This window comes from Stegastes partitus, unplaced genomic scaffold, assembly GCF_000690725.1.
Source record: "Stegastes partitus isolate 25-593 unplaced genomic scaffold, Stegastes_partitus-1.0.2 Scaffold332, whole genome shotgun sequence".
NCBI lineage: Eukaryota > Metazoa > Chordata > Actinopteri > Pomacentridae > Stegastes > Stegastes partitus.
Genome location: NW_007578063.1, coordinates 175,502 through 203,332, shown reverse-complemented (window position 1 = coordinate 203,332; position 27,831 = coordinate 175,502). Strand labels below are relative to the sequence as shown.

At 43.3% G+C, this 27,831-nt stretch overlaps 1 protein-coding gene across 1 annotated transcript in view; it reads right to left on the bottom strand.

Annotated features, from left to right (window-relative positions):
- The window catches only part of sema6bb (sema domain, transmembrane domain (TM), and cytoplasmic domain, (semaphorin) 6Bb), a 147,967-nt gene that overhangs the window by 45,795 nt on the left and 74,341 nt on the right, over positions 1-27,831 (bottom strand). The window contains exons 4-10 of the mRNA XM_008283900.1: positions 25,328-25,388; positions 25,110-25,172; positions 13,385-13,483; positions 11,819-11,909; positions 9,995-10,114; positions 9,358-9,446; positions 8,333-8,550 (exon numbers count right to left, since the gene is read on the bottom strand). Of these exons, the coding sequence (XP_008282122.1) occupies positions 8,333-8,550; positions 9,358-9,446; positions 9,995-10,114; positions 11,819-11,909; positions 13,385-13,483; positions 25,110-25,172; positions 25,328-25,388 (741 nt within the window). The remainder of the gene's footprint in view (positions 1-8,332; positions 8,551-9,357; positions 9,447-9,994; positions 10,115-11,818; positions 11,910-13,384; positions 13,484-25,109; positions 25,173-25,327; positions 25,389-27,831) is intronic.

Here is a 27,831-nt window from a genome sequence, read left to right as displayed (position 1 = left end):
ACTCAACACAAGGGAGCTGAGCAGCTGCTCTGACAACACACACACACACAGATAAACACAATACAGACACACAAAGTCAGACTATCTTTTCTGAGGCTGATGGTACATTTTTGTGTCTTGGCTACAGAAAGGAAGCATCGACAGAGAAATAAAGAGAGCAGTGTCAGGATGAGATAAGAAATGAGTTTTTTTTTAAAAACATCCCATGCTTCCTGCTCCCAGACTCCCCTCTCTGCTCCGAATGTGTCCTCATCAATGACTAATGTTGTGCGTGGTGTGAGAGCTAGTGACTAAGTATTAATACCTTTGAGATACACAAACCCGTGAGACTGAGTCACCTGCAACCTGCTGCTACGAGCCGCCCACACCAACCCCGTCTTGTTTATTTCCTTCTTGTTCTTCCTTAAAAAGTAAATGCCCAGCTGGTGATTTGAGGGTTTGCGCCGCCTGTGCACCCACGATTGGAGCTGAGAGGTGTTTCTGTCGAGTGCCCCTTTGAAAGCCACAAAAGTGTTTGTTTGGAGAGGCAGCGCCTGCAGGCTGGATTTGGGTTGCAGCGGGGAGCCGTGCTCTCCTGATGTGCCATTTGATCAGGTCACGCCGTCTCCCTCAGTACTTATCATTCATAGGCAGGGATGTGAGTCAACCCCGGCCAGCATGGCGAGGCTGCAGGCGTATCTGTGGACGATACGGCGTCTCTCTCAGGACTGCAGGCACCAGATGTTATGTGTGACACGTCTGCCAGCTCTGCACCGCTGCCAGGTTGGCTTCCTTTCTCTACCTCCCCTTTTCTCTCTCGCTGCAGGTCACCGAGTTTGCCCCGTGTACGGCTCTGTGTCTAACAGAAGAAAGCCAAAAAAGGCCTCGGGCTGTTTTTCCCCTCTCAGAATTCTCTTAATTATTCTCATTTTCACTCTGGCTGGTTTTGCTCTCCTGCTCGGGTTTCACAGTCCACACAAATTTCATTTCCAATAATGTTTTAAGTCAACCTTCACACTTGAGACCGCATTCGTTTGTTTTGGGTTTTTTTTTCTTTCCCGTCCTTCTCTTTTCTGTCTGCCCGACAGAATCCGTCCCTCCATCGCTCTTTCTCTTTGACTGCGATTGAGTAACAGGCTGTCCGACACATGTGGTGTTTGTTTGAGGAGGCTGCCGTGGAGTCTAAAGTGCTTCCTCACTGTTAGCGAGCTCGCTGACAGCTTGAAATAACGCCGTCCTCGCAGACACATGATGCCTCGCAGGAGAAGACGAGGAAGACGAGAAGACGGTGAGAGTCGAGGGAGGCTTCAGTGTCAGTCCTTTAATTAGGGGTTTAATACACTTGAAGTTGTTTTGCATATTCATGAGAAATATAAAAAAATAAAGAGCTCCCACATCAGGGCTAAATAATTTCTGCTCTGTTTGTTTAACTCTCCAAGTGGACGATTCCAGTAGATCGTTGTGTATTTTTTACAGGTTTTCTTTGCTGGCTGAATCTGGAATTTTCCACCCGACTTTGCATTTTGCGAGAAAGATATTGGATATGTTTGTTTCAGGAAAAATCATACAAACAATTCGGCCACCATGATGGAATAAACTCTGCAGCGGCCGTGGCATGCAACTAAACTAATGACCCTTAGTTCAATTACGACAAGATTTATTTTGTTTGCCGAGCAGAACAAAGCTCCGAGCGGCATTTTCAAGGCAAAGTTTGACATTTCGGGGAAATGCGATTATGTATAAGATCTCATATCAGCGCGGTAAATATGCAGCTGGAATCAGGGCACCGTTTGCTTAACTTGGCATGAAGGATGGAGGGAAACAGCTCGCATGGCTTCATCTAGACGTAAAATAAATCCACCATCCAGCGCCTCTATAGCTCACTAACTAACAAAACACATTCATGCTGAAACTCTAAAGGGACGCATAGGTTTATGATCAAATGTCGGAGTTTCTTCCAAATGAAATGCAGAGAAAAATTCATTAAAAAACAGTCAATCATGTGTCAGAATCATAGACTGTATAAAAGATGGACGTAGAAATGAAGAATGAAGCCAACCCGGAAGTGTCAAAAACCTGCAGTATCACTACGTCCGCTAGCTGCTGGCTCCAAAAAGTCCTGGCTCCCATAGACTTGAATTGGAAAAGAAGTGATCACAGATCATGAAATACTGCATTCCTACAGCTCAGGATTTATTTTTTTATTAGTTTTCTTGTCAAATTCAGAGATCAGGTGGCCAATCTGAAAATAAATCAATACTGAATTTTTAAAAAATCGTCAACATTTTGCGGGGCAAGGGGCGTGGCTGGTTTGATTGACAGTTGGCAGCGACGATGCAGACGAAGCGAGCAGAAGGTGGTAAATGTGGGCGGGCAGAGAGGGCCCGCCTCTCAATCCGTCTGACCAATCGCTGCTCCTATGGCTCCGCCCCCCTCCGACGATTTTTGCGTCACTGTCAAAAATCCAAGATGTCAACCAGGAAGTAGCAAAACCCTGGCTTCATTTTCTCAGTGCAGAAACCATTGGGTGACGTCACGGTAGCTACGTCCATCTTTTGTGCAGTCTGTGGTCAAAAACAACTTTATTTCTAAGCAGTCATGTGGTAGAACAATGGATGGTTCATTTCTAAGCCACCTGACGTTTTAAAAGTTCCAAAATTCCAACATTTCCTAACATTTGTTGAGCTGTTTATCAAGTTTTAAATTTTTATTTAAAGTTATGGGATGGAAACTACATAAAACTTCCACCTTTTCAACTTTTTACTTCCATTTATTCACTACAAACATCTTCACTCATCTCCTTCCTTCTACACAACTTCTCAAACTTTCTCTTGACCTTTCAACAGGCTGAGTTGTGTCTCCTCTCTCGACCTTGACTGGCCCAGGTAGACTAGCTAACACCTTATTGTTCTTGTGACATGGCTCTACTGTCAACTTACAAACCCCGTTCCTGTCGCATACCCATTTCTCACCAGCTAGCTACCTTGTTCTGTTTTTCTCTGCCTCCTCTACTTGCAGGCCCAGGGGGGTTCCAGCTTGCACATCTGTGCATCCTCCCCCGGTGCCACGCTTCCCCCTGGCATCATAAAACCTGTTCTCCGTCTGCTCCTTGTCCTCCTCGTTTCCCCTCGGCTGCGTCTCTCCCAGAAGGACGTCCCGCTGTCCGACCCTGCCACAGTGGATTCTTTACAACCAAAACAAACATGGCCTCCCACTCTCACGATGCACTTGATTTACTTTGCTTTGCACGGCTTATTACCCCTCGCATTCCTACGTCACTCCATTAAACCTAATGAGCTCGTGTCAGCTCGTCCCAGAAGACATTTCAGCTGCCAAAACAAAAAAACGTAAAAAAATAATGAGAACTGTTTGTTTCCGACACCGGTGTGACGGCGAGGCTTCCATTTGACATTTCAGCTGCTTCTTTCAACACATACCCACTTATCTGAGTTGCTAAACAAACTAGAAAAACTACTTCTTCACCCCAAAGGTCTCATATTCAGATTCTTTCTCGTTTGAGTTTGCTGTTGTCTCCTTGACCTCTCGAGCATCAGGAGCGCCGGTGCAGGAGGTGCCCGGTAGGAAATCCGAGCGCTTCTTTCATCCCATCTTTGAGAGGAATGACCCTGGGATTCAGAGGTCCATGCACAAAGGAAATGATAACCGGGGGCGATGTTATGCTCTGCAAATACAGACTAAAGGATCCCACAAATGCAACTCTATAGCAGTTGGGAAGCCGGTATGTGGCTGTAAAATTATCCCTGGAGTATGTGGGCAGGAGATGAGTAACTTCACAGTGGCCAGAGGAGGGGGGGAGGGAGACAGTAAAACCTTGACTCCATCCCCTCATTCCCATACTATAGTCCAATATATGCTGCACGGGGCCAAATGGCAGGAGAGAATAGCTATTCCTCCACTCGCAGGTCCTGCTTCATGCTGTGCTCGCTGCACGCCGCTCGCCAAAGCAATTTGTCTGGCAAGCACTTAGCCAGCGTGGCGCAGTGGGCCACACGGGGGCCGCTGGGACTTCTGCAGCTCACCTCCGCACATTCTCTCAAGCTCTTTGTGTTCATTTTCCTCCATCACACATCTCCTTATCTGGCCATCTAAACCTCCCTTTCTCTCTGTCTCGCTGGCAGTTATTTAAAATAAGACGGAGTAGCAGGTTACCCAGTGTGTGTGTGTGTGTGTGTTCAGCTGGTTCTCCTCTGTTGGTGAGCTGTAAATGCTGCTATCTGGAAACCATTGTAAAGGTTTGTGTTTGTGTGTGTGTGATGCCTCCATCTGTCTCTACAGGCAGCGCCCCCCCCTCGCAACTCAAACACGCAGATAAGATGCAGCTGATGAAACAATTTTAGATCTCAGAGAGCAGGGGGATGCACGTGTTGTCCATTATTGACTTCCTCGTCCTTGAGTTGTTCATCCATCTCTTCCCCGTTTGTTCTCCATCTTGGTCTTTTCTCCTTTTCTACTTACTTTTCCCCTTTTTTTGTGTGTTACCGGGAGCCGACTGGCAAGAGATTCTGTCCTGCAACTATTTTACTACTCTAAAAATCAAATACTGGGACCACTGACTGACTGACGAGAATTAGGCTGCGGGTTGCATTTAAGTGAGAGACTGTATTGACGCCGCACCAGAACTCAAGCAGCAGCAGGCTGTTGCGAGCATTTGTAAGTGTTCGCTATAATGTGCTTGCACTGCCAGACGCGGTAAGTGGTATCCAGGCCATTCAGGTTGTGGAACATGAGTGGGCTATCACAGGAAAAACTATATTGAATTCTTGTCTGTGATTTAAACCACTTAGAATGCAATATACTGTTGCAATACCTTATTTTAAGGCATATACCGAGTATGTTTATCCCCGTGCCACTTTAGAGGATGCGGCCAGAAAGGGAAAACCTTAACAACCAATTTAGTCTCCTACTTAGTTTAAAGATGACAGCTTAGTGTGGCAAGAAAAACTGCAGCTCAAGTGTGTTGTGCATATTACTTCAAACAAAGCCTGATAAGCAGGTTATTCTAACTGGATAAGGGAAAAAGAGACGGGAATCAGAAAAACTCTGATAGCAAGAAAACTCCTGAAAACAAGTTTTACAGCTAAACTGAATAAGTGGTGTATATTTGTAGTTTTAATGTACAATATGTCAACATATTGTGCAACAGTTCATTTTTCCGTGTGCAAAATTTCGATGTCATGTTTAATATTTCAATTTCATTTGCAAAATTTAATTTTTATGTGCAATATTTCTTCATGTCTATAGAGGTATTACCAGCATTGCTTCTTAGATTTCTATACTAGTCCTTTTGTAGCTTACTCAGTTTTATTTTCAGTAATGTATTTATATCTTATTGCTTCTCTGTTGGGCACTGCATTTATTCTAAATTTATTTTCTGAGCAATATCTGACAACAACTTTATTTAGAACTAACAAAGTACTTTCTTAGGTTAAGCTATGATATGCTATGCTAGGCTATGTTATGCTATGTTAGGGTATGCTATACTATACTACACTATGCTGTCATGTTGTGCTATGCTAGGCTGTGCTAGGCTATGCTATGTCATGTTTTTTTTTGTTGTGCTATGCTGCACTATACCATTCTATACCATGCGGTCATGTTATGCTATGCTAGGCTATGCTATGTTATGTTATACGATACTTTACTATACTATGCTGTTATGTCAAGTTATGTTATACTATACTATGCTATACTTTACTATGCTGTCATGTTATGATATGCTATGCTATGCTAGGCTATGTTATGTTATGTTATACTATGCTATGCTGTATTTTACTATACTATGCTGTTATGTTATGCTATGTTTTGTTCTGTTATGCTATGCTAGGCTATGTTATGTCAAGTTATGTTATACTATACTATACTATACTATGCTATACTTTACTATGCTGTCATGTTATGATATGCTATGCTATGCTAGGCTATGTTATGTTATGTTATACTATACTATACTTTATGATACTATGATGCTATGCTATGTTATGTTATACTATGCTATGCTGTGTTATGCTATGCTGTGTTATGCTATGCTATGCTATGGAATGTTATGGAATGTTATGTGATGCTCTGCTGTTATGTCCTGGTCTGTTCAGTTATTCTGTGGTACATTAGCTTTTCTTATCTTGTCTTACTACCTCTAATGTAGACACAATAAAATATTTATCACATCTAAATATTGAAAGTATAAGTGTACAGAAATATTTTTCTCACATCCCCTTCTTGTCTCTGTCGTTCAGTTTCTCTGGTTTACTGCTTGTGTTGTCTTTGGCTCTGCAAATACCCTCAGTCTCCAATAATCCCCAATTTACCAGGCTACATCTCTCCTCTCCTCTCCCCTCCTCTCACCTTCTTTCAATTTAATCTTGTCTTTCAAAAAAACAAAAAAAAAAAACACCCCTTTGTCCTCAATGAAAGCGTTCCATGTGTCTTAAATTACTCTGTACCTCACAATCCTGACCTCTGCACCTCCACGCTGCCACTTTCATTTTTTTTTCTTCTTTTCTCTCGAGCGCCGCTTGGCTTGTAGGAAGCCTTGCTCTTTCTGACTAGATAGGTGAAGGAACAAACTACGGCGGTCCGCTAAACCTTCAAGGTGAGCCGTGTGAGCGTGGCTGCACACTGGGCGTCTATCTCAGTCTCCACGGGGATGGATGTCAAGATGAGGTGGTAAGTACGTGTATTCTTTACAAAAAAAAAAACCCACTAAGCATGAATGAATACTCTTTTCTCCCCGAGACAGGACAGGATTTAAATCCCTCCACAGATGTGCACAAATAAAAACACGTTTGAAGGAAGGCGGGTTGAGTAATCTGCAGGAAGTATTTCCCCACTAGGATCTGCAGTTGCTTGGGGGTTATGTGGGAAATATTAGCAGGAATTTGAGGAGTAGAAATTAGAAAACAGTGAAATTGATTAAAAATGCATGAAAACCCCATTAGCAAATGAGCAGAGAAGTTGATACAGCTAGCTGAATGGGAAAAGGGTGAGATAAAGCAATACACAGTCAGAATAGTTAGCTGAAGGTAATTAATAAAGAGTTCAAATATATACCGATGAATTCATATGACAGGGATGTGAGGGCTAGTGCCAAAGTGGACCAAACCATGTTCACTAGTTTTAGAGAAAGATGGGGTCAAAAATTTTGTGTTGCTAAAAAAATCATAGCTGTTGGAGGAGTCATTATATGTAACGTAAGATGGTTCAACACTGTCCAGAGATAGAAACAACCACTTTGTAATGACTTATTTAAGTGCCAAAGCGGGCCATACCCATAGACCTTACAAAAGATGGACGTAGCTTCTGTGACGTCACCCGTTGGTTTGTGCACTGAGAAAATGAAGCCAGGGTTTTGCTACTTCCTGGTTGACATCTTGGATTTTTGGAGCCAGTGACGCAAAAATCATTGGAGGGGGGCGGAGCCATAGGAGCAGCGATTGGTCAGATGGATTGAGAGGCGGGCCCTCTCTGCCCGCCCACATTTACCGCCTTCTGCTTGCTTCGTCTGTATGGTCGCTGCCGACTGTCAATCAAGTCAGCCACGCCCCTTGCCCCGCAAATTCAGTATTGATTTATTTTCAGATTGGCCACCTGATCTCTGGATTTGACTATGAAAACTAATAAGAAAACAATCCTGAGCTGTAGGAATGCGGTATATTGTGATCTGTGATCACTTCTTTTCCAATTCATTTCTATGGGAGCCAGGGCTTTTTGGAGCCAGCAGCTAGCTGACGTAGTGATATTGCAGGTTTTTGACACTTCCGGGTTGGCTTCATTTTTCAGGGCCGGTTGCTACGTCCATCTTTTATACAGTCTATGGCCGTACCACATTTTCTACTTTTTGAGAAAAAAACTGATTCAAGGTTTGTCTTGCTAAACAGCTTTCAAGAGTTTCCATCATAAGGAACAAGAGATACTTTTGAGGACCAGGAGGTCGAAATAGCTGCTCGGTGGTGGTTTCCTAGGTTTTTATTTTACCTTATCGTACCTACGAGTTGAGTTTTCACTGGGCTTAAGGTCGCGCTGTCCGCCATCTTGAACGTTACTTGCGATATAATGATCAGTATTTCCTGTGGCTTGGCCCAGTTTGCCACTAAATTTTCATGCCAAAACCGTTATGGGCCAAACGCCAAACTTCAAAGTGGCGTTGTGACATTACTAGTGGGCTGTTGGTTGGACCACTTTTGCCACAAACTCGTAGACCATAAACACTTATCAAAATAACAGAAAACTCAGCTTTTTGTAGTTTGGCCCACTTTGACACTGAACCCTTCAACTGATGAAAAGGTTGGGAACTATTGATCTTGAGTGTCTTTGTGTTCACTATTTGTGCGTTTACCTGTTAGCCGGAGTGGAGAACACCCCCAGGATGATGTCCCTGCCGTGCATCCTGATGATGGGGCTGGTGGAGTGCAGCAGGTTGAAGTAGAAGTGGGAGTCGCCGGGCACGGAGCAGTTCAGACGGGCCTTCAGGAACGACGTCCACTGCTTCTCCAGGACTCGCTGCGATCCGCCTTGATCGCGTTTGCACACTCGTGCGACGCGTGACACCACCACCTGCGAGGAGTCAAGGCAGGGCGGCAGATGTAAGCAGAGAAAACGACTGCATGCTTCATGCACAGGCAACAGCGAACGCACAACTCCAATGATAAGCCGCAGACTTCTGAGTTTCATCTTTAAAAAAGGAATATTGAAAAGCTCGTTTCAACTCCGCGGTGATCTCTAAAGAGTCATTTGCATGCTATTTGCAATGTGGAAACCCTGTTTTGACACATCATTGTTTTATAATGGTAAATTTAATATCAATTATTCATGAGAATGTCACTGCATCTCAAAATTGCTTCTTTGAACACACAACGGCGAAGTATCCATTTACTCTGCTCTCTGTAAACATGTCAAAGGCAGAGACCTTGTGCAAGTGCCTCTCCCCAAATATGAATTGCTAATTTATTAGCGAAGCAGGTTCCTCGATACTGATATTTTTTAATAAAGATGTACCCGCAGCTCCGGTAAGGACAGGATGCATACAGAGGCGCTATAAAAGACCCCTTTTCAGGTTTATTCAGACATGAGCTGTTTGCTCGGGTCGTGATTTGCCGGATTAGATATGCATACAAACAAACACAAGGATGAAAGGTCAGTGGAGCTGTGGGAAAATAAGCTGATATTGACATTCACATAATAGCAAACTGAGAGATATTAGAGCAGCATCTCTTTTCATGCTTGTGGTTTAACGACACATTCACACATTCCTTTACAGGCCTTTTAAAAAAGATGCACTGAATGGACAAGCGGCTCTTCTGCGTGAATGCTGTGAGTTCAGGAGGAGAGGAGGATGTATTTCCATCAGAATGACTTCTATACCTTCTCCAGGTAATTGAACTCCATGGCTATCTCTCTGAAGAAGAAGTAGATGTGAGGTCCCCACTCCACAGCACTGACGAAATATGGCTCTGTATTGTCAGAGAGAGAGAGAAAAGTTAGAGGAAGAAGAAAGTCTACAGGAGAGGTAAAGGTTTAATGAAATTTAGATGGACGAGGAGAAAGCATGCAGCGAACAGCATCTCCATTTGCCAATGCATCATTAATTCCCACAACACCAAAGTAACATGGGGGCAGCGAGAAAGAGGCACAAGCCGTGCTTAATTTCATTACATGGTGAAAGGGGATTTCACAGCAAACAATAAGCGCATTATGACTCCCAGACGATTCTGAGGAATGAGTTTCACGCTATGCACTTGGCCGCTGCTACACCCAGGACCCTCCGCAACCTGAAGTTTGACGGGGATCGGTCAGAGAGCAGCGCACGGAGACGTCAGACGTCCCGCTCGCATCGATCCTGCTGAGTAATGTGGACACAAACTCCCGCCATCAGACTCCGATGACAGCGTCCGACGTCGATGCTGAGTTGGGGACACGCTTGAGAACACCGCAGCGGCTACACCGAACAAACACACCCCAACAGGCATTAACGACGACGAGCACACACGTCTGAAGGTACCTCTGAACCACTTGGAGTCGTGCTTGACGGTGCGCAGAGCGGGACTGTCCCCGAGGCTGCGATAGATCACCGCATCAATGGCCAGGAAGTCTGTCACTGTGGCTGTAAACAGATTCCCCTCTATAACACACACACAGACACACACACACACAGAAAGACTGGTAAGTTGGACAAACCACAATCAGCGAAGCCGCAGCTAATGCAACCATTTTCTCAAAGTCCTGCATTGTTAAGGCGATTTAATTGACCGAGCGGTAATGTAATTACAGCGACGTAATTTTCAACTTTGCACTCCCACGCAGGAAAAAAAAAAAAAGCTGCATTTTTTTCACTGCTGGCTAATATTAGATAAGAGGCTGATGGCTGAACAGTAAATGGCTCCCCACAGTTTCAGCCGCAGAACGACGATGATTTGATTATTAATGAAGTGTTTAAAGGGAGTTGAATGAAACTGAGGAGTCACACAGTTTGGTATTGTTCAGGATAATACATTAAAAAATACATAAAATCCTATTAAAAAATAACTATAAATTGCAGGGTTTTAGCCACAATATTTATATTCGTTAGGCTAACTTGTGTAATTTATAATATTGTAGAGTTCAGATATATTATTACATTAGTTTGGTCAATCTTTTATAACTCTGTCGTGTCCCAGCCTTAATAATGTTATAGTCAAATAAGGTAGTATTTCATCCAACTTTTGTAGGATTTAATGGTTAATATGTAAATAAATCAGATATAATCACACCTTAAGTAACGCTAAAGGGTCTTAACTGTCTTATTAGGTCACTTTTGTAACATCAATCATTGTCATTTATATTGAAAGGCACTTTGATGTTGTCTTAGAAATGCAATATAAAAGTACTGGCTCAGCTTTACAGAACTATTTTATCATCTTGTTCATGTTGAGGGTTTGTGATCTTAACTTTTTTTTTGGTTTTTTTTTCGTTTTTGTTTAATTTTACATTTGTTTAATTCTAAAGAGCTTCAGAAAGTTCTTTCAGAAAGGTGCCATACTACGGAAGCCGAGAGCGGTCGTTTTCCGCTACTGTTCTTTCTTCGCCGTTTTCTCGAGATAACGAGTTAATTTTCTCGTTATCTCGGGATAACAAGAATCGTTTTCTCGTGAAAATGAGATAATTGGTGTTTGTGTTTGCCCGCTCGTGCCCGGTCCAGGATGGAATCCCAGGTGTGCGGGACCTCCCACACACCTGGGATTCCATCCTCAGTCCCCAGCGGGGGGCCGGAGGACAGACCAGACCGGGCACGAGCGCTTCATTGTAAGCTGTCGTGCCCGGTCAGCTGTTCTCATGACACGTCATGTCGGAGTTCCCGGTCAGCTGTCTATATAAGATACGTCACACCAGGAAGTCCGACATCTTCTGATGAAGGCTGAAGTGACAGCCGAAACTGTCAACGGGATAATTATCTCGTTATCTCGGGAAAACGAACGCCGTGGGAAAACGGCGTTTAAAAAAATGTGCGGCCATGACCGCTCTCGGCTTCCGTAGTTGTCTTAGAAATGCAATATAAAAGTACTGGCTTAGCTTTACAGAACTATATTATCATCTTGTTCATATTGAGGGTTTGTGATCTTAACTTTTGTTGGATTTGTTTTCAGTATTAGTGTAATTTTACATTTGTTTAATGCTAAAGAGCTTCAAAAAGTTCTTTCAGAAAGGTGCGATATAAATATAGTGACCTATCTTGTATTCAAGAGACAAAATTATCTTTTCATGAAGGGGCAATGATTTTTCTGAGTTTCTAGTTCACTGCCATGACGGTGCCAAAAGTAAACACGAAAACGTAAAAGGTGCGTCTTACCTGCAAACAGAGCTACATTGGCGTGTTTGGGGTCGTACGGGCATCTCGCCATCCCACTCACTGTGTCTCCCACCATCTCCAGAGTGTCCCCCTGTGCGACGTACAGAAAGCGACACATCAATCAGCAAACAATGCACATGCATCATAAAACAAGCCACAAGAGAATGGCAATTAGGGCGCGTTGCCATAAGTGCAAGCTAATGATTCACTGGTGGCAATTAGGCGCAGAATGTGACACACTTGTGCATAAATAAGACACACACAGGGGTTAATATTTCACACCCGTGCATGTACGTAAACAGTGAAATCGCTGCTTTTTTCTTCTCTTTTTGTCAATTACAAAAAAAAACACTTAAAAAGTGAGCCACGATTTCCAGAGAGTCGGAGCACTCTAATTCCAATCCGGTGCTGAAAATGAAATAATTTCGAGATGTCATTTCATTAAAACCCCTGCTATAAATAAAACAGTAGCTAGCATCACTAACTAGTCCCCAGAGAAACAGGCGGCCTATCAGGCAGAGACAGGTGTGTTATACTCTGTTGTAGAATGTCATTAGTGGCTGACAGATAATGGGCCAGGTATGTCTCAGTGTTCCACTGTTGCGCTGCGTTTGAAATGTGAGAGACTGAAAATAACACTTATCTGAAAAAGCCTTTGATAGCAAAAGGATTTTTTTTTCTCTCTCTCTCTCTCTCTCTCTCTCTCTCCGACTCAACTGCCTTCATTCCTCGTTTAATATCACTGCAGGATGATGTGAAATCAGCCGAGCCGATGATTAATATTTATGTGTAGTTTCTTCTTCCACAAGTTTGAAGTTGTTACTGTAATTGAGCGAGACGGGGATTGGCTGTGGAAGTGGAGCACGCTCGGTGGAGGATTCAGGTGAGCTGCTGCTTGATGGATGCGAACCTTCAGAGTCTGACAAGTGTGTTTTTTTTGGGGGCCGGAGTGGAGGGAATATGCAGAAAATGCAGCGGCGGCGGCGGCGGCTAATTGCCTTAATCAGGCCGGTCGACACTTGTAGCTCGAACTCTTAAATTCCGCCTCAATCTGTGGGATTGCTTTCCTGTCTTCTACCACAGATATATATATATAAAAAACAACAACAACAAACCAAGGAAACAAGTCACGTCTGCAGCCTTTACTCTCTGAATACTCTCCTCTTCCTCTTTCACCCTCTTTGTGTTCTTCTTGATTTTCCGTCTCTGACTCTCAATGATAACAAGCTCGGCAGACCACAAAGTTTAACCACCGAGAAATAACAACTGTTGTATCGCGGGGAAACAAGGCGCTGGAACTGCCAGACAACAAAGATAAATAACTCCAGGGGAGGAAGTCAACACCGCCTCAAGTGCTGAACAAACAACTCTAATCAAGCTGTAAATTTTCACCTGAACAGACCAACTAATTGAGCTGTGAAAGCAGGATCTCCCTTCTGGAAAAAAAAAAAAAAAGCAGATAAGCCATTTATCAATTCTGTCAATGCAGTCGAATGAATGAACGCAGATTGGTGGGGGCTGTTCCCAGGTGCGTATTGACAGGTGTGATCAGGCGTGTTTTCTTACAGTGTAGTTGGCACATAGCGGGTTGAAGGCGTTGGTGCCGCACAGGAACAGGCCTCCTTGTCTGCTGAGCAGCACCTTCATGAAGTTGCGGCATTCATCCTGCGAGGAATGAAACACAGGCAGAGAGTTTAATATGCAGGAGGGGTAAAAAAAAAAAAAAAAAGTGAAGAGGAGAAAGACAAAACGATGAAGCAAATAGACGAAAAAGTGGGTTTATTTTTCAGAGGCTGATTATCCAAACCGCTCTGTGAAATGAAGCTTCTCAGTTGCCTGATGTGTGGAATTATCACACCATTAACGCTGTCAATCACATTGATACAGTCTGAACGTAGCCCGCGGAGAGTTTATGTGTCTGCGCGCGCACACGTGCCAACACGTGCACGGCTGACTGACAGGCTGTAATCCAGAGCCAGCCTCAGGATTTTTCTGTTTTAAAACAAGCAACAGATTTAAGGCTAATTTCTCCACCACCGGGCGTCAAACTACAGCAGGACGCTTTAATTATTAAATGAGTCACAGTTTCATTCTCCCGCGTTCGTTCTTTAAAACAGGAAGTCGTGACTCGTGTTAGAGCCGCATAATAGCCGCCCGTGCCCCACAGTCCCAAATAGTAATAAATGTCGGTGTAGCGAAACTGAGAGAAATGGCTTTGAAGTTAATCTCCTGCCTCGACAAAAGTGTTCACATGCTGATCATAAAAGTCAGCATTAACACGAGTCGTACTTTCATTTCAATCATTACCCCGCACATTTTTTACTCAATCAGTAACTTATAGCTATTTCAAATGCCAAAGCCATTCCTTCAGTTTTACGATTTTAGCCACGCTGTAGAAATAAAAAATAAAAAAATAAAAAAAATCTGTAAAGAAACGAGAATAGTCGACAGCCAAGGTGCCAGAAAAATATTAAAAAATAAATTAAAAAAATAAAATAAAATTGTGTAATGCTGTAATGTTCAAAAATTGTAGAAATTGTTGAAATTAAAGCAAACATCGGTGACATATTTATATTTTAGCTGATTTATAAACAATAAAACTTTATAATTTTATGGTCAAACTTTGTTAAAGAATGAATCACTGTTTCTGGTTTTAACATTTTTAATATAGACATAATTTGCAGTTTGTTTGTTTGTTTTTTTTTTTACAGTCAATCTGTAAATTAATATTTTTTTGGGGGGTGATTTTTACTTAATATTATCAGGAATTTACCAAAACAGGGAAAAAAATGGACCAAAAAAATTTGTAAAAAATACATTTTTCAATCCCTAATATACATATTCTATTTTTTCTTTCATATATTTTCATAGTTATTATCTGTAATTTAACAAAACAAAATATTACAGTTAACTCTGCAGTTTTTTGTTTTTACAGTGTACTTATTAATTATTCATTTCTAACCATTCAGGCATTACTTTTGCCTATTTGTAAGCCATCACTTTAAGTTAACAATTTTCCCATTTATCAGATATTTCTATCTAAATATTTAACTTATTCATTCTGTTCTCACTCGCTCATTATTTTACCATTTAATCCTAACTTTTGGCAAGACATCTCACTAAAAACAGATCATTTTTAACGATTTATCCATTTCTTTCAGACAAATATTTCACTCATATATCCATTATTTTTTAAGCTGCTTATCCTTTACTTTAACTTTTTTGTTGTTTTCTGTTTTTTAAATTTAAAAAAAATTATCCAGTTGCTAATTATCTCGACTTCACACTTTGTTTGCTGCTGGTTTTCACACCAGAGGCAGTGTTTGGGTGTTTTGTTGTTTTTTACATTTTTTAATTAAACCTAATTTAGATTTCATCAAATCAGTTAAGAACCATCAGAACACTGAGCGGATGGAATAACTGACCCACAGTACTGGCTTATCAGACATAAACATGAATGTATGTTTGCATTCCTGATTAAGAAATTAATGCAAAAGTCGCCCACAACTTAATATGATTTGAAAAATAAGAAAAAAATGGACAATTTCTTACAAAAATTTAGCGATTTACGTGTTTTAAAATGGTGGTTCCTCACCTTTTTTTGCCTTGTAACCACTTTAAAATCACGCAATATCCCTCTGATCAACCCTGAGGTTCTGGTCTTATAATGGACATGAGCTGCGGCCAATACAAACCGTTTGCCAGTAAAGTTTTTAGTACAGAAATAATAGTAAGACACATCACCACCCCTCAGATTCATCTTTAGTCCTGACTTTGGGGTTGGAAGCCCCCCCTCTGCAAACCAAAAAGGTAACATGATAGTCAACAAACAAAGAACCTTAATAACACGGCAGTAAATCTCTGTGTGTAGGAATCTGCATTTTTTTCACGGGTACTCGGCATAAATCGTAGCCGTGACCTTTGACTTTAAAAGCCACAAGACGGCGACTGCGGTTTGAATTTATGGAGCCCAGTCAGCCACCTGTGAGTGAGTGGTGATGTACAGTAGATTACTGGCAGACAGGAGCCAGCAAACCCCCCCTCCCCAAACTGCTCACGTCCCAGCCAGGATGGCACCAGCTCTGCCACTCACACATTCACATACACCAGATGGGGTCTACTTCAAGACCACCACCCGCACTGATGTCATCAGAAAGAGAGGCAGGGTTGAAGCCGAAGCGATGGTGGTGCTGATAGCTGGTATGTCAAATGACAGTTTGTATCCGCGCGCATGTGTGCGTGTGTGTGTGTTTGTGAGCGAATGTGTGCACAAGAGATCAGAGGGAGAGCCGTGATATGAGAGACGGGTGAGTGTTATTCCAGATGCTCCACCCTTCGCCGCTCTCCCCCACCGTCCCCACTTCTCTCCCTGCAGGGTTCTCGTTTTTCAGCAAGGGGGAAAAAAAAAAAAGAAACAGGAAAGGAGGAAGTGTTTTCATGTGTGGGGAGCGTGTGTGTGTGTGTGTTGGGGTGCGCGGGGTGTGTCAAGTGTGAGGTGTAAATTTCTAACGGCACAGCACATGCGACAAATTGAGGCACGACTGTGACAGCACATGTATGCGTGTCGCTCACATATACGCCCACGTACAGCATGCGTCCATGCGCGCCATATGCACACAAGCATGTGTGCGCGCATGTATTTGTGCGTCTCTTTCTCTCTGCGGCGCAGATGCATGCTCATGTGCGGGGAATCATTTGCATGCTGTTTGTCGGCGGGGTTGCAGTCTGTCGGCTTGGTCAGAGCTGTAATCACAAAGCCAGATGAAGCACTCTTAATAACAACCCAGCCTCACTGCCAGCATCTCAGAGATGGGCGTAAATACTTGGAGGAGCCAAACCACTGCACAAATGTGTTCATTTGGCAGCGCTTGTACACATAAAATGAAACATTTCATGAGTGCAGAATAAAAACAAGGTTTACAGCCTTTAACATTTCAACTATTGAGTTCCGATTGCCAGCGGGAGCTTTGCAAATTCGCCCCCTTGCTGCATTTTATTAACCCTTATGCGTGTATTCCGGGGAGTAATCTGGCACTTGCAGGTAGGAGTCTGTTCTATCTGTCAGCAGGATTAAGGTTTTACAGTGATTTCCACATTTTAAAAAAAAAACAACCAATGATAGAAGATCAAGCAGCCCATCTCTGAATTAAACAATCATATATATACAAATACAAATGCTGTATGTCCTGATGCCTCCCCTCCTCTCTCTCGCTCTCTCTGCACCCCTCACTCCCTGGGCAGAATCCAGACAAAACGCCACCTGTGCTGGCTGGCAAGGCTTCCCGAGACCCAGACGACTGCAACCATCCTCCTCCTCCTCCTCCTCCTCCTGCTCCTGCTCCTCTTACTGACAGTGGCAGAGCTGCCCGGGCTCTGAAAAATTAATCTGCAGCACAGATGAGTTACACAGGAGCACACGCCTCGGCGCAAATATGGATGTAGTCGTGAATGAAAGAGGGCAGATTTACAGAAGAAGAGTGCGGAAAAACAGAGGAGAAGACGGTGCACCAGTGTAAGCGTGTTTGCATATGCAAATCTGCGTTTATATAAAGCAGACACTAAGCAGGCAGCAGCCTTTAATCAGCCGCTGGCTCACGAGGCAGATGTTAGCCAGGCTAGTTCTTCTCGGCAGATGTTCATGGAGCAAGTGCAGTTTTCGGAATTCTGAGCGCAGACATCATCTTCCAGAGACGCACAAAAGCATCCAAAAGCATTTATAGTCATATAAATGCAGGTGATCACACACAGGCTCAACAACAGGTCCTCTGTTGCTACAACACATGTGCTCCAAACAACCTGCAGCAGTCAGAGCCCATTAAAACCAAACCGGCTCCACCTTCTGCATCTGCTTTCCATCTATTGTCCGAGTGCAGCCTCTTCTCTTAAATAATAAACTAAATCTTTTCATTGGGGCTCGATGTTTGTCCCGGTGATGAAAAAATACCTCACAAACACGGTGTTCTCCCTGCGGCTACAATCAGCTCTTGTTTGGTGTAACCGAATTACAAAATAGGTTGAGATCGTAAAAAGCGTTTGCTCATTTTCCTGCTTCTGGAGCGACTTTCTTTCTTTTTTTTTTGTAGCCTCGTAAAATATAATAAGTTATCAGGATGACCTGATTTAGTAATGCTCGTACAATAGGAGCCATCGAAGTTACATCAGGGGGTCGTATTTAGCAAGCAGCTCCTCTAAATCTCCAAAGTTTCCATTACATGCCTGGCTGGTCCCCTGATGTTAGCAACCAGGGAGAGGAGAGCTCAGATCTGCCAAGAGCCGCCATTGAGCCAGAACTCTCCCACACACACACACACACACACTCGTACTGTATACTGTATACACAACACACACACACACACAAAGCCTTGGCGAAACCTCTTCTCCACTCATTAACAACAGGTCTGTCATTTCCAGAAAGAAAAATCCCTGATGCATAGTTTTGACTAAAAAACGGAGTGACTCTCCACGCTTGGGAGAACGTGTGTGTGTGTGTGTGTGTGTGTGTGGGCGGAGGATAAATTAACAGCGGTACCAAATTAGCAGCAATGTGCCGTTCCGACTGCTGCGGTCTTACTCAGCATGTTAAAGCTAATCCGTATCCCTCTGCAACCCGTCATCACTGTTTGATGGTAATCCTGACTGAACACACCACAGGCCACAAGCAAACAAACAAACAAACAACAGACACACGAGGATGGGGTGAGATAATAGAGATAGAGAGAGAAAATAGAGATAGAAAAAGAGGGGAAACTCGTCATCCGTGTGGCATGTGGCCGGCTCAGCGGTGCGGCCGACCTGCAGCAGGATCCGCCGACCGCGGGGTCAGCCGAGTCCCCGCCGGAAACACACACACAGCAGACGTTTGCAAAACGCACACAAATGCCATCCTCGGCCACAGCGTTTAACCTGAATCACCCCCGGACACGTCTCCACCTGACAAACCTGCTGAGTAAACTGTGGCAAACTGTCACATAAACCAAACTGTGATTCATAAACGTCACGCTGTTTGCTCGCCTGTAAGGAAATTGGCTTTTTTTGGGGGGAGGAGGGAGGGAAATATACAGAGAAAAGAAGCAGCTTTTACATTCATCAGGATGCATGTTTGTGACAAGGCGTACAAAGACATCAGATATGTGCTTTGTTATGCAGCTGCGTATGGGAAATGCAGTGCAGATCCCCTGGGCATTGGGAACCCTATTACATTGTATGCTGCAGAATATCACAATAAAACGAGAGTAAATCAGGACAGAAAATCAGAAGAGAAGTAAATAAAAAAATCACAGTTAAAAAGGAAGGAAACAAACAGCTGTCTTAGGGTTTATTCACGCAACATTTGCTGTCAAGTAGCTGAAAACTCAGCTCATCATTCCATTGTTGGAGCCGCACGGTGAGAAATGAAAGATTTTGAACAACTCGCTGTTAGTTCACTGATTTTTGCTGCATTACAGATAATAGCTGGTGACTAGTGACTGATGCTAACTAGTTCTGACGTTGTCATGCCTTTTAGTGAGTGTGATAAGAATAATAAATCAAGTTTCAGTCACAATATCAGTAAAACATAAACTGTTTTCCTGTATTCAAATCTGCTAAAAAATATCCCTAATTTGCAGATATTTTCATCACTTTTTGTAAAGTATTCATTTCTCATAATGTTTGTAAAGTAATCCAATGTTTTTCATGTATTTTTGGCACCTTTGCTGCCACATTTTCACCATTTTAAACTTTTTTTTATCACCTTCTTTTCTCCATTACTGACGTTTCTGGTCTGAGTTTGATGATCTTCCAAACAGTGAAACAGGAGCCATTAGGGGGACAAATGACACAATGAAAGTTGAATGAAGAATGATGCGGGATCAAAAAGCAGAGACGTTAGATGCTGCACACACTCTAAACAATGAGGCAATGCTACAAAAAAATGATCACGACTACGAGGAATGAAAGCGACTCCACATGTGGTATTTTAAATGGATTCATTTAGCAGCCAAAAAAAAGGCAATGAAACTGAATCTCCTGATGGTCCAACACAGACAAAAAAAAAAAAAAAAGGCATTCGGGCAGGACGATTGAAAACCCAGAGCTCCTCCGAGAGCACGATCAACGCAATATTGATCAAACAATCTCGCTAAGTGCTGCTTATAATGATGCCCAACCGCTCTTTAAAAGCGTTCTATACGGAATTGCCTTTTGTTTGCATGTACGCGCCGCCATAGGCTGGCGAGTTGGCGAGCAGGGATGAACGTCTCACCTGCTATCTCCTGCTTTCGCGAAGAAAACAAAGCGAGGAGCGAGGAAATGACGGCGAGAGACAATCGAAAGGGCAAATACAGGATAAAGATAAGGAGGCGGAGAGAAAATATGCAGAGTGACAACAAGACCTGCATTCATCAACAATCATTTGGTCAACATGGGAGAAGGAAAAAAAAAAAAAGGCAAAAGAATTAGGATATTGAATGTTAGGCCTAATTAGGGAGAATACTATGTCCTTTGTGATCAACCAAGCAGAAACATTTAATTACAAAACCAATTATGAGGTGGCGAATGTATCACATCTGACACAACCATCCCCCCAAGCAGAACAGGACATTTTCAGGAGGTGAAGTGGAGGAGAGGAAGATGGAGGAGGGGGGGTAAAGACGACTGGTGTGATGATGGAGGTTTTATTTTTAATTGTGTTCGTATGTGTGTGTAGGAGAGAAACAGAAAGAGAGAAGATTAGATTAAAAAAAAAAGGCACTCGAAACCATGAATATGTATGACGGTACAGTGTGTTTAATGCATGTGAGGGCTGGCGATCCCACCTACATACATGTAAAAACCGCCGTGTTCCATCGCGTCCATGTGTTTGCATTAATGCAGAAAATGTTCTTTTGTTAAATATTCAGTCCTCTCGGTTGACCTCAGACGTGATGATCAAAACAGCAACAGGGGGTTTAAAAAAAAAAAAAACACAACACCTGCAGCAGTCTGATGCAATGCGGTGCAAAAAGCCCTTCAGTAAACACTCTAGTTAGGCAATATATCAAGATAACACTGATGTTGTGATATTAAATTCACATCGTTGGCTTATCATGACATCATTTTAAATGATCTTTAAGGCTGCGTTACAAAGGAGTGACACCACAATCGGAAAATCAGCAAATTTATGATGCAACTGCGCGTCGCGACGAGGCCGGATAATCAAGAAGCGTTTACTGTGGGTCTCGTTCAAGTGTTCGCGATAAAGCCGAGTTTCGCGAGTTATAATAACGTCAAATAGAGCCCACCTGTGTTCTGACACGCAGGTTCACGTGGGATTTGTAGCTCCTAATGTTTTAATCCAGCAACACTGAATCATTCCACCGGTTCGTTCGCATCGCAGATGTTTTCCAACGGTTTTCCTTTAACCCTCTGAGGGTAATTTCACTGCCTTAAACTCTTGGTATTTATAAAGACTACCCATACATGCTGTTTGTTTTCTTTCCCCCAGAACAGTCAAGGCTATCCAGATCTTCTAGCACTTGCAGATTTTTATATTAGCCTTTATATCAAGGGGGGATAAATAATCTTATAATGAAATTCTGTTTACATGGAATGCTGGCGGTAGAGATATCTTTACAGTTTAGAGGAAACTGTCTGAAATATGACGACAACATCAGGATCATCATGATATGAGATAATGCATGCTTTAGAAACATGCTAAGGGAAATCTTACATGCATAAACAATAGGCTGCTTGCAGAAGTGCAAACCTGGCAAATACTGCGACGTGTGCAACGACTGCACTGCATACATATGAACTTATCTACATATTAACCCTTCAATGCAGCGAGTATTTCAACAAAGAGGAACGGGTGTGGCGATGCAGAGCCGCATGCAGGTTGTAACTATGATTAAATGCGAGATAAATTTAAAATAATGTCTCATGTCGACAGTATGCTGCACGGAAACCCAACTGGAAAGGTCAAGTTGCTGATTTGATATGCAAATACTTTAAGAGCAAATTAATCTGGATTAAGAGGTGTGAATCTGGAAGCAAAGAGTCAATCAACAATAACCTTCCATCCATCATCTATTCACCACTTAATCCTCACTAGGGTCATGGAGGGCTGGAGTCCATCCCAGCTGACTCAGGGTGAAGGCAGGGGACACCCTGGACAGGTCACCAGTCTATCACAGGGCTACACTTAGAGACAGACAACCAAGCACACTCACATTCACACCTACGGACAATTTACAATCATCAATTAACCTCAGCATGTTTTTGGACCTTGTGTGAGGAAGCTGGAGAACCCGGAGAGAACCCACGCTGCACGGGAAGAACATGCAAACTCCACGCAGAAAGATTCCCCCACCGGGATGCGAACCGGCGACCTTCTTCCTTCAACAATAGCCTGTTTTTCTAAATCATTGATATAAAGTTAGTTTTGGAAAAGTTTGCTCAGCGCTGATTCACATGCTGCTATTTACTCTATAAACGCCCTCTCAATGGAGTTTCAATAAAACCGCAACATCGCTGGTGTGATATTATCTTTACAGAGCTTAAATGTATCCCTTTCTTTACCACTACAATGGATTTTTGTGTGTCTCGCGTGCACACGAGGGTTCACATGCAGCAGCACACACACAAGCGATGGGATAATTTCACACCATTCCACTGATTCACAAAGGAAGCCGCAAACTTTTCTAATATACAATACGAATATGAGGATCTAACACTTGAATAAAAGTGTTTTATGAACAAGAAAATGCATGAAATCATATTTTTTTGGGGTGTGAAATAGTAAATATAAATTCCACAGCATACCTTTAGAATGTTTTTGGTTCCGAATGGGTTAGAAGGATGTTAATTAAACTTCTGCCGTCGTCACAAAGCCGAAGTTAGACGCGTGTGGCTTTGTCGTGGCTTTTAGCGAGCGTGATTTGGATCGAGAACCGCATTTTTCGGTCACATTTTCGCAGCGAATAATGGCGGAAAAAAAACATGGGTGGGGGGGAGCGAGCTGCATGTGTGACTGGTGTGCACACAAGCACATCCATTCAAATGTGTCTGAGCCCAGAGAGGCTGACTGAGAGGACCTGGCAGTGTTCTTATCTTCCTCACATTGCCGTGTGACTCACAGCATTACCAGGCAGCACAGTCATTAGGGGCAAGAAGACCTTTCATATCTCAGTCAGCCCCACAGCTCTCCTCAGGGCCGGCCAACAGGGACCCACTCGCTTCCTACCCCTCCTCACCCACCTCCTCTCTCCCTCCTCTATCGCCTGGCTTTCTTGTCTCCGTCCCTCTATTCTCCATTGTGTTTCCGTCTGGCACCGTCTCACACAGATTTAATGTCAGGTGTTCTCTCGCTGTGTTAAATAAGTCATTTTTTTTTTTTTTTTTCCCTTCCCTGTGCCTGGAGGGGACGGAGCCCATGTTTCCCCCTCCGTCAAACATCACTGCTGCACACCCACACGCAGACACCGAATATGTGTGTGTTTGTGTGTGTGTGGCAGATATAAGAGGTATTGAGGCGTGGGCGGCTGGTGGCTGCTGGGACAGTTCACCCCATCTCTTTCCTCGCCGCCTTGGTTTCCTGACGCCCACCTGCATTTTCTGAGGCCACAGACCGCAGTCCTAACTCATGATGGTGGAACAAGTGTTATATTGGTAGGAGTGGCTGTGCTCTGCTGATCGATGTGTGTGTGTGTGTGTGTGTGTGTGTGTGAGTGATGGGTTGGACAGGGACAATAATATGTGGTCACAGCCCTCCTTTCCTGAGGCTGTGCCAGCAGCCCTGACAGTCAGATAACTGGCACAATGAAACCACAGCTCCAGGCTGGAAGGTAAAACATATTCCGCAAATTGATTGATAAATAGTTTAGCCTCGCTGTTTGCATGCTGCATTTTCAAAGCCCGCTTTTCAGACGGAGTTTTGGATTATTTATCGTTTGAACTTTTCATTAATATTCACACAGAGCAATAAAATCCTCTTTTATATGATAAAACTTAGCCGAAGTCGGAGCTTTTCTCCTCTTCAATAAAAGTGATTATTTATGATGATGCTCTTTAAAGCTGCTCGAATCAGATTATTTTACACGAACGGTGAATCAAATGATTTCTTTTATGTCAAAAAAATAAAACTGTTGATCACGTGACGGTGACTGAGCTTTATTGTGTCTTTCAGTGGATAGTTTGGGTTTTCTGCAGTGTTCCAGTTCAGGGTCACTGATTTCGCTGCAGCCAGCTGTTTGCAGGAAAAAACTCACTAAAAACTCAAACGTTACACAAACCAAGCTAGTAGGTAGAAATTAGCAGCTACTATTCCCAAGAACTGGTGGACACAAAGTCAGACCTAAACAAACTAAACCTACCAAGCAGCTCCTTGGGCGTCTTTGCTTCAATCACATTTTTGCTCACTGTTTGCTTATTTTATTTACCGCAATATAAAGTCCTGTACCGGCAAGAAAACAAGTAAACAGACCTCAAAGATGTCTTCTGTGCAACCAAAGTTTAAATTCAGTTTTAAAAAAGTTGAATTTCTTTGATTATTTATTTAGCAAAAAAATTCCCCCCCCAAAAAACCTGGAATCAACATTTTTTCCAAGTGTTCACAGATGTTAGCGAAACTGGACACCATGGTGACGCCACATACTGACAGTAAACACAACCTGCAGTTCATGCAAAATCACATTACCGTTTGTTGCAGCTGAGTCACGACCGGTTGTGCTGCAGGGTGCTGGATCTTTTTTGTTTGTAGCAGAACCTTTATCGTACAGATGGTTTAATTTTGGTGACTTTTTAAACGAGACACTTTAGAACAGGGGTGTCCAATCCTGGTCCTGGAGGGCCACAATCCTGCATTTTTTAGATGTTTCCTTCTTCCAACACACCTGATTCAAATGATCAGGATCGTTATCAGGCTTCTGCAGAGCTTGATGATGAGCTGATCATTTGAATCAGATGTGTTGGAAACATCTAAAACATGCAGGACTGTGGCTCTCCAGGACCAGGATTGGCTAATCCTGCTTTAGTGATTTTGCTGAAATAAAACATTTCTGAGCTCACATCTGATTAATTTTCATGCACCTCGTACATGATTAGTTCAGGCGAAAGTTTAAAAATCTGGCAGGTCTTTCTGTTTCAACAGCACCTGACTCTGATAAATGGTGTAATTTTGGTGATTTTTTTTTAAAGATAACCAGCCTTTCAAAGCCAGCAGTGGGTTTCCGGGGGTTAATTGAACACTATTGTTGCTCCGTATCTGCTGGATGTGGCAAAAGAAATCTAAGAGGGAGAAAGATAGAGGAGATAAGTTTGAAAGAAGCTGTCTCACCTCATGTTTGCCCTTCATCCTGCAGATCCTGATGTCGTTCTTGTTTGACTCCCATGTCCTTTTCTGTACATCAACACAAAAAAAAACACCACCGGTTAGCTATACTTTGCCGAATCCAGGGTCGCGCTCTGTAAAAGGACATTTTCCAGCCTAATGGCGAGTAATACGTGGGCCTAAAGGTTGTAAATGCTGCGGGTGTCTGTCCAGAAGGTGCTTACTTTGCTGTAAAACATCTCATCTCCTGCAACGATGTCCAACTCCACACGGAAAAGGTCATCCCTGGAGAGAGGAGGGGAAAAGAGACGGAGGGAGAGCTGCAGTTAGCCAACACAGCACTATACAAATCTTCAGCCGACACTGCGCTAAGCAACCTATGAATACCAGACCTCCTATATGCAGGATTACAACTTGGCTATTATTTGCTAGCTCAGGACAGTGTATGTTGATGCAAAGCTTTTGGACGAAATCCTTAATCCAGACTCTGAGCATGAATATTTCCATTGAATCTGTGTGACTCTACCTCGTGTGTAATCTTCCCACAGCGCATGCATACACACATATTAAAGACGTTCATTCATTTAAAGTTGATCAGACCGGCAGAGATTAGGGGGAAAAGCTTCGCACAATGTCTTCCCAATATATATGTGAGAAATGGCACCCGACTGAATAATGATGTCTCATATTTCCCCTTCGCCTTTTGCCTCCGCTCATTAAACTTGACTTGCCGCATTGGATTTTCTGCTAGGCCCCCGAATTCGGCTTATCAGTCTTATTCAAAAGCCTGAAATTGAATTAATGGATGATTTAATCAAGTTGTTACACTGATGCCTGCACGCCCCCACATGCCGCCTACACGTGGTCCAAAACCTAACACCATGCATGTATTCATGGTATTCCAAACGGCGCTTTCTCGCACTCTTAATCTGCTGATAATTCCGCAGTAACCTTGGACGTTCCTGTGAAAAAATGCCTACTAAATGAGAGACGGGCTCGGCGGCTAACAGCTGACGTTTGCATATTGATCAAGGCCTTTGGTATCTGCTGGGATAGATCTGAGGCGTGGGCTTCATCTAAGCAAAAAAGGGCCACGCTCCGAATGGGCTAATCTGTAAATCTGCCACAGCCATGTTGGTGCGGTGGTATCGATCCCATCTCTGATCCAGCTCTGCCTCCCATTCGCGCTGCATGTTTTGTTTTTTCTCTCTCTTGGTTTCACCTTTTTCCTTGGCGGATCGAGGGGTTATTCACCCCCGTACGAGTGTTTGCTTACACGAGTATTGGCACCACCTGGGTGTGTGTGTGTGTGTGTGTGTGTGTGTGCGAGCGCGTTTGCATGCGATTTTTCCTGAAAGCTGTGAGAATGCGATGAGAGCATAGGTAGGCCAAGTGCCATCAGGTTACTCCTCTCCTGAATAATTTATCTTCCCTTCCTGCCGCTGTGTTGGAAGATTCCTGCCCTTACGCCACCTTTCAGACCTGGAGGACGGCTAAGTGTGGAGAAGTGCGAAATCACCAAACACCGGCTTTGGTGCACCCCTGCTTAATAGGTCAAAGTTTAAGCATTCTCAAAACAGTGGAGTGGGCCAGAGTGTGAGCCATAATCTCATCCAGGCTGCTTCAGCGTTGTCTCAGCATTAGCATAATGAATATAGCAACAGGCCTCCTAGTCAGAGTGGCTGGCAGCCAGCAGTGTTGCCTCTGATAGAGCAGAGGAGGGGGAATTATTTACGCCGCTGCTCCTCTTTTCTTTCTCCATCGCTTCTCTCGCCTGCTCCGGGTTTGTTTGAATGATGCAAAGCCCGTGGCCTGTATGTTTTCGGTTGTTTTCATGTGTGAATTTAATGTGTATGTGGTACGAGCTCGGGATTCAGGGCGTGTTAATAATTGGAACAAGAGTCAGGCGTGTAAACTGTGTAAAGATTTCATTGCTCTTTACGTCGCAGGAAGCCTCGAGTCGCCTCAACTCGCTGGCTCGTAATTCGTCCTAAACCTACAAACCCGACTCTTGTTTTTCAGCCTCGTCTTGTGTCTATAATGTGCGCGTGCCTGAGTTCTTATTTCATAAATGCTTCCGACCTCTTTGACCTGGTTAATACAAAGTCAACACGGGCTAAAGACACACTGTCAACAGTTCCTAAATTTCTTACTTGACCAGCTCATGAACCTCTTCCTTCTGCTCTGCCAAACAACAGCAGACTTAAGGTCGGGGACCTCTTAAGCCTCCAAGTTTTCCTATATATCTCTTTGAGTTGTCCTTACTCTTTTTTTTTTTTTTGCTTGCCGGCTGCAGAGTTGTGGTTCAGCGTGCACGGAGCTGAGCCTCTCTGAGTCCGTAAATCCAGTGTGCAGCAGAAGTTGTACAACTGAATGAAGCTAAAATGGAAGATTTGAAGTGACCAGCGAGTTACCCTGAAACTTGGCCTGACCGAGGGGAGAGCGCTCCGTGTTTGAGAGAGAATTTGCATGTTCCTGAGTGTCTGTAAATATTACTAAATCCAAAAACTTTTGAAACTGTAAGTGACACATCACAGCACCAGCAGTGAGTTCATTGAAGGAGCAACGTTTGGTTTTAAAAAAAACTCTTCGAACATAAAAATTACACGATATTCAAACATAATCTGGATGCTTGGACCTTCAGTTTTAACATCCAAAAAATGAGTCAAACACCACAGTCAACTACATACTGAATAGGTGGAAGAATACATATATAACATCCATCCAT